Consider the following 12721-nt stretch of genomic DNA (forward strand, 5'->3'; position numbering starts at 1 on the left):
CCTGCAGCAGGCACCTGGCTGTCAACGTAGACATGGATTTTGACTTTGTGCATCCTCCTAAGTTCAGGCTTACAACCCTCCGCTAGTCGATGAGGGAGTCCAGCCAGAATGTTTATGTTGCGAAGTGAGTTAAGAGCAGGTGTGAGTGTTGACAGAAGTAATCTCTGATTTCCAGTGTGTGTGCGCTACAGAAAATTCTGCCCCATGAAAACACCAGGCAGCTTCTGAGATTTTTCTCCCAGATCTGAAGGATATCTCTGTTGCTTGATTCCTGGAGGTGGGAAGTGACCAGGCCCAAGGCAGTGACTGGCTGTTCAGAGGAACTGCCTGTTCCAAGCCTCCAGAGGACTAGAAGCAAATGGAAGGGCTAAAGATTTGGTCTTTGTGTGTTTGGGGCCCTTGTGGGTGCCCTGGCTGTTGCCATGTGTGGTTGTGCGCCCTGTTTCCATGATGTATAGCTGCATGTTGGCAGGCAACCCTCTGTGAGGCGAGGGGTGGGGGTGTGGGGTGTCACAGTGGTGGGGTGCCTTGTGGTGAGGCAGACGATGGTCCCAGTGTCTTGGTGCTGCGCGCAGGAAGAAGTGCCTGGAGAGAGCAGTGCTGTGCGTGGGGAGTGCCGCCAGGCTGGGGAGCTGGGGAGCCCTTGGAGGTGAGGAGGTGACTTGGCTCGCAGGGCCCAGGCTGCCCTGGTGGCCAGAGCCAGGGGTGCTGGCAGCCTGCTGCCTTCTGTGTACTGAGGTTCAGGCCTTGAGTTTCCGCAGCTCTTGCCAGGATCTGCAAGCAGGATCCAGACTAAAGGCCAGGGAGTGTTTCTCCTTGCTCTGAGATGCAAACCAAGCCTGCTTTTTCCCTTCTTTCCTTTCATTTGCTTTTCCTAGTGAGAGCTTTCCCCTGCAGCAGTTTGCTGCAGGAGGAGAAGGCCATGGGAGTTGCTCATTGCCAGCTGGGCATTAGTATGCTGGCAGCTCTTTGGAGGAGTGAAGGCCTTGTGGAGAGGTGGTCTTTGGTGACGGGCAGGTATGTTCTTGGGAGATGACTCTGAAGGGAGGATGATCCCGTCCTGTGCACAGTCTCCCTAGACAAGCAGTCCCTTTGAATAGGCAAACCAAGGTAACGTGCTTTACAACAGATGCACAGCCCAGGATTCTGTTCCTTCCAGTTGCAGACTCTGCAAGTTCTTCCACTGTCCTGCTGTAGTGTGACCTTCCTGTGCTGCAGCAGGGAAATGAGAGAGCAGCCCACGTGCAGGCATGAATCTGCTAGGTTTGGTGTCATTAGGTGCTGACACAGGCAAGATGCTGTTTTTTGCCTGAGCTTTGAGTGGGTGTGAGGAGCCCCACTTAGCTCTAGATGCATTGCTGCGAGTAGCTGGAGCCAAGGGAGTGATGGTGAGCACAGCCCTCCTCCAAGGAGGCTGCCGGCTTTTGGGCAGGCCTTGTGGACCCTGTGTGCTGGAAGCACTTGACCCTTGGAGTTTCCTACCTGAGCGCTTTTAGAGTTTTGCCTCATTTTTTGAGGAGAAAGTCTTAGAGCTTTTGCATTGTGACCTCTTCCCTCCCCACCCCTGACTCCTCCTCTCTGAGGCCCTGATGGGGTAGTCTCCCTGCAGCCCTGAAAATTCCAGGTGCCAATGAGTGGAGCATTGCCATATCCTTCTGGCTTGGCTCAAGGCTTTGCTTGGGAGAGAAAGCCCAGCTCTTGGAGAGACAGTGAAATGCAGATGCTTGAGAGCAGCGGAAGGCTTGTGCCATTTTCCTGGTTGGAAGCCTGCTTGTCTAGGACTGCTGCCCTGGCCCTGTGCGAGCTGGTCAGTGTGTCTGTGTGCCACCATGTGGTCATTTGCGAGCCACCTGAGCAAGGCCTGAGAGAGGATGAGTGGTGCCAAGAGCTTTGGCCTCCCTCCTTGAGGCCCCAAAGGGCACCTGATTAGGGAGGCCTCTTGGCTAACTGCTGAGGGAAGCTGATACAAAAGAAAGTTGGCTGGCAATTCTCTATGCGGCGAGGGGCAGAAGTGGACAATCACAGTGGTGGGATGCCCTGTGCTGGCGAGGAGTGGTGGCCCCTGGCTCTTGGTGTTTGGAATGGGAAGAGGTGTCTGGAGAGAGCAGTGCTGTGTGTGGGGAGTGCTGCCAGGCTGGGGAGCTGGGGAGCCCTTGGAGGTGAGGAGGTGTCTTGGCTCGCAGGGCCCAGGCTGCCCTGGTGGCCAGAGCCAGGGGTGCTGGCAGCCTGCTGCCTTCTGTGTGCTGAGGTTCAGGCCTTGAGTTTCCAAAGCTCCTGCCAGGATCTGCAGCCAGATATGACATGACTGTGAGGTACATAGAAATATGGAGCTTAGAGTATTTGGGGTACAAGAGGTCATCTTTTTTCACCTTTTTTCACCCACACGGTTAACAAGGAAAAGGTCTTGCCACAGTGGAGCACTCAGAGGCACTCTTTCAAGTGGCAGTGCCACAATTATTAGCTTTTTAAATGGCCAAAATAAGGAAACTTCCAAAGACAAAGTATTTCTTCAGAAAATAATTGGCCTTTAAAAACACTTCTCCCAGATGCGCAGGGACTACAGGAGTCATGATGCTCAAGCACTTGCCTGCAAGTCAGCAGGAAATACTTCAGGGGTCATAGCTGAGAACCAGCTTGCAAAGCTGAAGTTGTTTTGTGCAGATAACTTGCAAGGCCCCTCAGAATTGTGTTCCTCACCTTTCCATGTGCTCCTCTCTGCTCTGGGGGAGTCATTTCTGACCTGACAGATCAGGTGTCCAACTCAGCTGAGCACGTTTTGCAATGTGTCACTGAGCTGGTTGAGGCCTGCAGGTTCTGAAGCTCCTGCCTGATCAGCTCGGGCACAGCCTGGGTCTTAGCTCACTCATGGACTCTTCTTTGCAAGTGAACCCCCTGTGAGATGAAATCCCAAGTGTGGATCTGAGCTGATTTGGACAAAGGTGCCCTCTTGGCAGTGAGGTGTGGATAAAAGCAAGTGAGGGTCAGTTCCTTCTGGAGTGGTGCAGGGCTGTCCCAGCAGGCCTTGCACACTGTAAAAAACCCCTCTGGCTGGTAATAATCCATCATGCCCTGCCTTGGGAAGGTTGAGCTGCCAAAGGAAGCCTCCAGATAATGTCCACGGTGTGTCTGGGACACGGGGGCAGCATGCTGGGCTCAGAGAAGACGTAGGCGAGGAGCTGTGTGCTGCTCGGTGGCAGGTCCGCTGCAGAGGGCTAGTCCTGAGCAGGGTGGCCATGAGCCGTGCCTGCCTGCCTGCAGCTGTGGGCTGGTGGGGTGGCTGCAGCAGAGGTGCCCTCACAATCAGCACCCAAACGGGTCCCTGTCACCTGCATCGCCCCCTCCCCTCCCCAGGGCTGTCACTGCTGCTGCGTGGGCTCTCTGAGGCACTGGGTGACATCACAAAGCCTGCTGGCCAGCACATCTGCTGAGGGCCAATCAGGCAGCTACAGTGGAAGTGACCTCACAATCAACACTGCAGCCATGTCCCCTTTGCCTGCCTCTCCCCATCCTCCCACCTGTATATCATATCTGATGGGATGAGAGGTGGTGTGATTCTCTTCTTGTCCTCATGAAACTGGGCTCCTGGGGAAGGCAGGCTGGGGTGGCGAGGAGGTGCAGGTGTGCTCTGTGCAAAGGGGTGGCTGGAGTGCACAGGGCTTTGCCTTGGAGCAGGTGATGAGCCAGTGCAGACCTTGTAGTAAGGACAAGAGGACACAGCAGTCTGGGTGACATTCTGGTAGGTGATTCAGCTCATTCAGGATCTGCTTGGCAGGATCCAACAGGAGACTTCTCCGGTGGGGGTAGAGGGGCCATGAGGCCTCTGTAAAGACAGACTAGACAGAGGAAAAGAGGACAGAGAGGCAGAGGAAGGGAGAGGAGACATGTTGACTTGAATACAGTAGTTTCTCAGAACAAAGATTGTACATTCAGAGTGTTGCCAGGAAGTGCATCATGAAGAATAACATAGACATATATATAAACATGTGAACTCACATAGAATACTTTCTGTAGTGCATTCATATGTTGCTGCCAATCAAAAAAGAAGAAAATATTCATTAGAATTGCTAAAGAATATTTGAAGTTCTGAAATTTTTTTTTTTCAGTTCTTGAATAGAGCTATTTTTCCTATAGATTTCAGTAGTGACAAGAGCTTTACATAAAAGCTCTTACAGAGACATACAGATGCCACTGCTGCCTGAGATGCCCTGTGTAGCTGTGTTCCTGTGTGACACTGGGAAATGTGACCCAGGAGCCATGAGAACCTTTCTGGAGCATTAGCTGGTCACCAGGAGAAGCATCTCCAGATCTCTCAGTGGGAGGTCTATTTCGATCGACTAGAAAGGGAAGTGCAGACAATTGGATTAGCCAGAGACATCTGCCCTGAAGGGATCTGGCATCGAGTGAGCTAATTCCCATCCCTGTTGTCATCTCAAATGGAGTCACACTTCATGACCATGCAGGGAATGAGAAGGGAGAGTGGCTAGATGTGTAGGGACTCCTTTAAGACATCACTGTAACACAGGTGCATTGAGATTTGTGCAATTTCGGCCATCAATAAATAGAGCATTTCACTGAAGCTGATCAGCCTGCTTTCCTCTATCAGCTGTGAGCATGCGACACCTCATGGTGCAACTCGCTGTGTGCAAAGAGTGAGGAGTTGCAGGACGATCCTGGGCAGGGAGTGGCTTTAGGGCACTGGACTTGTGCGAGACACAAAGATACCATTTTTAATAGTGTAGGCCTTATTATGAAAGAAATCCTTAGAAACGGTCAATAGAAATGAAAGAAGAAAGAAATGTAAAAAATTATCTAAAGCAAAAAAAAGTTTCTTTATACTTCTCAGCTTTAGAAACTTCTTTGTGTTCTTATTGCCCTGGGAAAGTGATTTTTCAGAGCTGGGCTGGGATGCAGTCACAGGGTCATGGACATGTGGTGCCATTGCAGGTGCCCTGGTCCCCTCTGCCCAGCCTCCATCTGCAGCTCTGCGGGGCTCTGGTCTCCTGCAGGTCCCCTGTGAGGGCTGCCAAGCCCAGGCAGGTGCCTCAGAGACACCAGGGCCTCTCCAGGTGCCACTGGGTGCTTGTGGTTGGATACCTGAGCTCTGCCTGGAAAGGTGAAGAACTGTTTCCAACATTTCAAAAATATGAGCCCACTTTTATCAGCTCAAATGATTGGCTAATTTTAATGTCAATGTTCTCCTATGGTCAAATAGTGGAAATCTTCAGGAAGGGTTCTTCAGGAATCTTTAGGAATTAGTTTTACTGATTATTGGGATGGACCATCCCTGTATGTGGCACATGCTGTCCTTAAAGAGCTGGTGGCTTTGCTGAGCACCCGGGCCCTTCAGAGCTGAAGGCCCCTGAACAGGCCCAGGTCTGCTCCTCTGAAGTCCAGGGTCTGCACCCTGCTACTATCCTTCCTCACTCCACTCAGGCTACACTCCGGATCTGGAAGTCTACTTTTTCATGGTCACCGTAGGCAAGGCTGCCACTGCCTATCCCATCCCTGATCAGTTCTTCCCTGTTTGAAATTTCCAGATACAAGAAAGTATCATGAGTATTGTCCCATCGTACACCTGTGCTAAGAAGTTGTCCCCGATGCCCTCCAGAAACCGCCTGGCCTGCTTGCACTCTGCTGCTTGCCCTTCCAGTGAATGTCTGGGGCACTAAAATCACCACCACCACCACCCTAAGAACCAGGGCCTGTGATCCACAGAGTTGTTCACATTGCTTAAAGGAGACTGGAGCCAAGCACTCACCCAAAGCCTTGCTTCTTCCATGGAAGAGCTCCACACACCTGAGCTGCCCCTTCACACAAAGGACCCCCCCCCTCATTGTCCCTGACAGTCCCTCCTGAAGAGCTTGTACCCTACCAGCACAGCCCTCCAGTCATGTGGGTGATCCCACCACATCTCAGTTCTTCCAATGATGTTGCAGTCCTGTGACAGCTTGTGCTCCTGGCTGTGCCCCAGGCTGCAGGCATTTGCATCTCTTTGGGCTCCAGAGCCTCAGCTGTGGCACAGAGAACAGACTGGTCATGGTGAAACCTGTTATCAAGAGCCAAGGACACCATGTGTACGATGGTCCCACGTGAGAGCAGAGACGTGCTGGCATAGATAGCAGGTGGCAATGTAATGGTGAAAGGAGGTTCCCACTAAGAGAGCAAACCTTTCAGTGCCCAAGGCAGGGAGAAAGAGCTGGGCTGTGCTGGAATGTCAGGAGAGGGGTTGGCTGCCTGAGCTGACTCTGCAGCACCTTGGGGCCTGTGGCAGAGGTGGACTGATCTCCAGGCAGGAGAAGGTGCCACTGAAGAAAGTCCCTGGGCCTGAACAGCCTGTGATCCAGCCACTCTGAGGTCATCCTTAGCCCATTCCCTGTTCATAACATCCAGGGGTGAGAAGGGGTTCAGGAGGAGGAGAGCAAGAGGGTTTGAGAGTGCAGAGAGTAGAGCAGAGACCTTGGTGTGATGTGCCTCCCATTTATGCAGCACACTTGAATGTAGCTGAGATGGACTTGGCCTAATGGCAGTGGTGGGATCCAGTTGTTTGGGCACAGGTAGGAAACCTGAGAGGCCCTGGGACACTTGCCCAGCACCACTCCAAAGGGGCATGGTTTTCCTCTAGGTGCCATGCTGTGTGTGCTAGAGACATGTGGTTGTGCTGGACAGGTATGTGACATGGTCCCTGCCTATGGCCTGTCTTTATGTCATTAAATCACATGTCTGCACTGAATTCTGTTAGCTTTTGGGACTGCAGAGGTCTGCCTGTGTCTCTGCTTCATAGTGAGTGGAGCTCTAGTAGTAGCAGTAGGCATCTAGTGTCATTCCAGAAGGCCAAGGAAACTCCCCACCTGGCCCCCACCTGATGCTCCAGAAGGATGCGGGTCTCATAGTCACTTAGCCAGAGCAAGCAGACACTGGCCCATGCCTGGGACCACCTCTGTCTCTTCAACTGTTGCCAGGTGTTTGTGTGTGGGCAAATGACTCATTCTCCCTCTCCAGTGATTATAACGGGAGCTTAGACAAGGAGCTCCCATGCAGACCTCTATGTTGTGCTCACTTCAGTTTTGGCAAGGGGAATCCCACCTCCTCTGTGTCTGTGGAGTTCACAGGAGGGAGCTGAATCCCACTCCAGCCCAGGGGCTTCTAAACCAGCATGTGATGTCCAGATTGACTCATCTGAATCAACACCTGAACCATGTGTCAATGAGCTCCCTTCTTGTCCCCATCGAGGTGTCCTGCCTAGTTACGAGATGGGAATAGGGGCTTCCAGAGTGGGACATTTCCACCTATCATAGATAGTCACCCTCTGATGAAACAAGTTGCAATGTTGGAATCAGTTTCTCTGCACTCTTTAGAAAAGGACAATAGGTGATTATTTTAGTTTATCGCAGTGAACATTTCCCAGGAGGAGGGAGCACAAGGGACAGAGACATTCAGGCCTTCAGCTGGGCCTCTGCTCCTGAGTGGGGCCAGGCTCCTGGGATGGAGGGAGCTCATGGCAGCCTGGCAGCACTGCCCAGACACAGCTGTGTGCAAGAGCAGCTCCTCTGCCAAGAGCAGCAGGGCTGCGGGCGCTGCCTGCTGCTGCTGACATGAGATGAGAGAAGACAGGGAGAAGTGCAAGGCAGTGTGGAGCGGGAGGACAGAGGAGAGCTCACTGCAGGAGAAATCTTCACAGTCCCTGACACGGTAAGTCTCTGGCTGTAGAGAAATATTATTGAGGTTCCTGGAGGGGTCTTCTGAACCCATCCCATACCATGGCTGATAGGCTTTTTAAGAATTGCTCTCCCTGTTCTTCTAGTGCATAAGAGAAGGAGATGCTTTAGAGCAGGGATTCCCTGCCACACCATCACAGGGACAGGGCATGCTGCTCCCTTCTCCCAGGGGCAGCTGCATGGGGGTGAAGCCTGGGTGTGCCCTCAGGTCTGGGCAGGGCTGTAATCCAGAGAAGTTCAGAGCAGTGATTCTGCCGCCTGTGAGGGTCAGCACTCAGCCTGCCCAGGGAGCTCCCCACGGCTCTGCGGAGAGAAGCTCTGGGTGAGAGGAGCGACCCCCAGCAGGGCAGGTTCATTCTCCCGCTGAGAGGGTGCTGTGTGGATCAGGTCTGCTCACAGCTCTAGCTCATGCACAGGAGATGTCTGAGGAGTCTTTCAAGAGGAATATCAAGAGAAGGGGTACTTGAAAGAGAAGGAGATTTCCTTCTGGTATCTGCACTTTCAGAGCCCTAATTTTGGCAGGGAGAAAAAAAGAAAGAGTTCTCTGTTTTGTCAAGGAACTGGAACTCCTAAACCTTTACTCTGAGAGATTAATAGGTCTGTGAGAAATCTCATCAAGCTGCTTTATCCTCACCTTAGTCTACAGACAGCATTAGCATCACCTGTGTGGCCTCATAGGAGTTTATCTGATCTGCTGCTTAGGACCTGCCTGCACAGAGATGCCCCTGGCAAGTGCCCTGTCCTGGGGGGCTTCTGTAGGGCAGAACTGAGCACAGAGAGGGTGGGAAGGGGTCTGGGAGCACTGACTGGGAAAAGATGTTGGGACAAAGAAAGAGCTGCCAGCAGGGACAGTGCCAGGCAGCAGAGATGGTCAGGGAATGAGAGGGAACTGCTAACAGAATCATCATGGGAGAATGGATTTAGGCAAGTCATGGTCAGTACTTTTGATGCTGACCTCTTCCTCTGAGCGAGTCCCCCATGTCTCCTCTCCCACCCAGCCGAGCCTCTGCCCTGAAAGATATGGAGTCAAGGGCATGAGCCATCTCCTCTGCAGCCAGACAGAGGTCTGGCTGAGGAGAGGGGCCTCTCTCTTGCCACAGGCCAATTTCATGCTGCCTGACAAAGCGGCTGAGAGTGACTGCCCTGCAATGTCACCATCCATGAAGTGGCATGCCCAGCTGGGTAAGGCTTTCCTAAGTGCCCGTATGTCTCTCTTTTTCCTTGCCTCCCTTGGCAACAGGATCATGGGGTTGCTCCTTCTTTCTCCTCCTGTCCATGCTGCTCCTGTTCTTGCTCTCAGGTCTCAGGGGTGGGGTTCAGACAGCAGCGCTGCAAGTTGTGCAACAGAGGGATCTGCATGGCAGTGAGGTTTCCCCAGCCCCCTTCTGACCTGTGGAGCTCTGGAGTTGGGAAATGAGCTGACTCTCCCTTAAGGAGGGCCTGTCTTCAGTCCTGATGGTCCTTTGACCATTTCCTTTTTGGGTCCTGTTGGGCTGCAAGCTGCCCTCTAGAAAGGCACTGCTGTCTCATAGCATCTCTGTGATATCTGAGAGACAAATGAAGAAGGTGCAGAGATGCTGAGAGCATGGAGATGGTGGTGGGAGGCTGTATATGGGCATCTGAAAAGAGCCCTGTGTGTCCTTGGCTAGAAGGGGAGTGTGGAGACCTCCCTCTGGTGCCCTGAGAAGGGTTTAGAAGTTTGAAGACCTGCACTTTGAAAGTGGACTCCTCTGCACTCAGCAGGGACTGGTTTCTTTTTGGGGTAACACCATCCTCCAGCTGAAATGAGACTAACAGACAGACCAGCTGTCCTCACTCTGCAACAAGGAACAGTGGATGCTTTCCTCTCACGACTCACAGTAGAAATGCCAAGGATTTCTACCTTTGAGGAACACTCCCCGGGGGTGACATCTAAAAGAAAATAAAATGCCCAAAAAATCCCTAAAACTCTGTTCCTCAAGCCTCATCCTTTAGAATTGGGAGTGAAGACTCCGAAAAGCACTTCTACATGGTGAGTGGATTTCACCTGACAGGAACTGTGAATGTCAGGGATAGTCAAACCCGTTTCCCCGTTCCCACTACTGTACAGCAGGACTGACTCCTCTGGAGCCCACAGGCAGAGGCCCCTGCTCCTCACAGCAGCACACTCAGCCAGTGCTAAGTGGAGCTCAAGCAACGGAGCTGCACAAAGATCCTCTCGGTAGAGAGAGAGGCAAAGTGGGGGGTTGTATGAGATCTGCAATATTTGGGATTTTTTTTTTTTTTGCTTGAAAAGTCTCTCCTAATTTCTCAATGTCTTTTCTTCTTTGGACAGTCCCCCATGCCCCAAGGGAGCAGAATGTCCAACAGCAGCTCCCTCAACGAGTTCCTCCTCCTGGCATTTGCGGACACACAGGAGCTGCAGCTCTTGCACTTCTCGCTCTTCCTGGGCATCTACCTGGCTGCCCTCCTGGGCAATGGCCTCATCATCACAGCTGTAGCCTGCGACCACCGCCTCCACACCCCCATGTACTTCTTCCTCCTCAACCTCTCCATCCTCGACCTTGCCTCCATCTCCACCATTGTCCCCAAATCCATAGCCAGTTCCCTGTGGGACACCAGGGCCATTTCATACTCGGGGTGTGCTGCCCAAATCTTCCTGGTTGTCTTCTTTTTTGGAGGAGAGTATTCTCTTCTCACTGTCATGGCCTATGACCGCTTTGTGGCCATCTGCAGACCCCTGCACTACGGGACCCTCATGAATGGCAGAGCCTGTGTCAAAATGGCAGCAGCTGCCTGGGCCAGTGGTTTTCTCAATGCTGCCCTGCACACTGCTAACACATTTTCAATACCACTCTGCCAAGGCAACACAGTGGACCAGTTCTTCTGTGAAATCCCCCAGATCCTCAAGCTCTCCTGCTCAGACTCCTACCTCAGGGAAGCTGGGCTTATTGTGTTTAGTTCCTGTTTAGCTTTGGGGTGTTTTGTTTTCATTGTGCTGTCCTATGTGCAGATCTTCACTGCTGTGCTGAGGATCCCCTCTGAGCAGGGCCAGCACAAAGCCTTTTCCATGTGCCTCCCGCACCTGGCCGTGGTCTCCCTGTTCATCAGCACTGGCCTGTTTGCCTACCTGAAGTCCCCCTCCCTCTCCTCCCCAGTTCTGGATCTGGTGGTGACTCTTCTGTACTCGGTGGTGCCTCCAGCAGTGAACCCCCTCATCTACAGCATGAGGAACAAGGAGCTCCAAGATGCCCTGAGGAAGGTGATTTCATGGACATTTTTCAGCAGTGGTAGCATTGCCATTTCTCTTCACAAATGACTCCTACGGTATCCCATACCAGGACTGAGCATTTTGCTTTCACTTTTTATTGTTTCTATTGTTACTATCAGTAGTAGTATTTGTAACCATGTTGCTGCACAAATGCTTGAGTTCATTCCACTTTTACTGAGACTGCTCTGTCTCACCTGGTGTCCATGTAAAATTGTGTCTTACGCTGGGTCAGAGCTGACTCCCTCACAGTATCTCTGCAATAAAGTAGGTTCTTTCTGGTGCAGTGCTTGAAGGCTGTCTCTTCTTCCAAAGCTGATGTCAAGAATAGGCCCAAGGAAATCATGACCAAAGGGGCTGCTGCTGATGGGGTTCTCCATGGGTTCAGGAGCAAAAAGCTCATAGTCCTGTAATGATCTCTTAGAGACCAAGGGCTGGATTTAGGACTCACCCATCGGTGTCCAGTGACAGTGGAGGGGATGAATGGTCACAGATTTACATACCTAGAGCTGTGCCACATGTTAAGGCCCAGTGTCAGATGCCTGTCCTTCTGGAGGGGAAGCTGGAGGTGCCAGGAGAGCCCGGGGGATCTACTGGGACAGAATGTGCCTGGCATGGGCAGTGAATGGAGCCTCACAAAGTGAGAAATCCTCCAAGATTAAGTCACTTAAAGATAAAGCACTCAACCCAGGTATCCATGGGCAAAGGAGGCCTCTGCAATCCCAGGAGAGGCAGTGGGGACCCAGCTGATGTGGGGAAGGCAGACTGGAGAGTGATTCATGTCATCATCAATGAAATACCATGTGCTGAATCTAGAGGCAGACCTGGACACAAGCAGTAGCTTTGGAAATATTCCATAGTCCCTCCAAGCACCTGCCACATCTGCAGTCCCCTGGAGGGATTAGAGGCCATGGTCCCCATTTGGTTGGATCTGCCTCTGATCCTGGTCAGCATGGCCAGTGCAGAGTCACCCTGTGGCCCTGGAGCCTCACAGCTTGCTCGCTCTGCAGAGCAGCACCGTTAGCTCAGGGCCCTGCAGGAGAGCAGGGACAGGGGTGTGGGAGTGGCCAGTGAGATCAGAGGAGGGGTTGGGATAGATGAGAAAAAAATTGGAATTGGGCTTGAAAGTGTCTTGGAGATAAAAATGCTGACATTTAATCCAAGACAATGTTCAGAGTGTGAGTACACTAAAGCAAGCTCACGGTGCAGCAGCAGAAGTCCTTGCTGTCCTAGCTGTCCACATGGCCTAGGAAGTGTCTGAAGAAGGACTGATGCCCTCCCAGCTCATAGTGCCGTCATCCCTCCTGAAGAGATGCACCAAAAGGAAGGCTGGGACTCTTTGTCAGAGCTTGTGTTGAAGGAAGCAGGACCCAGAAGCCACATCAGTTTGCTGCTGTCCCTCAGGCCCTGTGCCCAGCACGTCCTTCAGACAATCTCGGCTGCCCTGTGTGCTGGTCCTCACCCCAAATGTCACATCCAGAAAGGGGCCCGTGCCTAGCTGGAGGACTGTGTGTCCAGCTGTGACCCGTGGGAGGATGAAGGACCCTCTCCTGGGTCCTCTCCAGGGCTGGCAGGGAGCATGCAGAGGAGGTCCTGGGCCTGTCTACTTGGCCTATAGACCATCCTTCTCCCATGAGAGCCCTCAAGCAGGGTGCCTCAGGGCAAAGATGCAGCAGAGCTTGTTACTGCATGAACAGAGAGAAGAAGCTGTCCCAGGAAACTCCTCACACACCCAGTCCCTGCTACCAGCCATTTCCAG

General features: G+C 52.5%; 1 protein-coding gene across 1 annotated transcript; it reads left to right on the forward strand.

Annotated features, from left to right (window-relative positions):
• The first annotated feature begins 10053 nt into the window (after positions 1-10053).
• On the forward strand, positions 10054-11013 carry LOC135326373 (olfactory receptor 14C36-like). The gene has a single exon (XM_064504255.1). The coding sequence runs from the start codon at positions 10054-10056 to the stop codon at positions 11011-11013; it is 960 nt and encodes a 319-aa protein (XP_064360325.1).
• Positions 11014-12721: the final 1708 nt, after the last annotated feature.

This window comes from Dromaius novaehollandiae, unplaced genomic scaffold (genome assembly GCF_036370855.1).
Source record: "Dromaius novaehollandiae isolate bDroNov1 unplaced genomic scaffold, bDroNov1.hap1 HAP1_SCAFFOLD_27, whole genome shotgun sequence".
Lineage (NCBI taxonomy): Eukaryota > Metazoa > Chordata > Aves > Casuariiformes > Dromaiidae > Dromaius > Dromaius novaehollandiae.

Excerpts from the sequence above, each read along its gene's own strand:
- LOC135326373 (XM_064504255.1), top strand. The coding sequence starts at position 10,054 with ATGTCCAACAGCAGCTCCCTCAACGAGTTCCTCCTCCTGGCATTTGCG.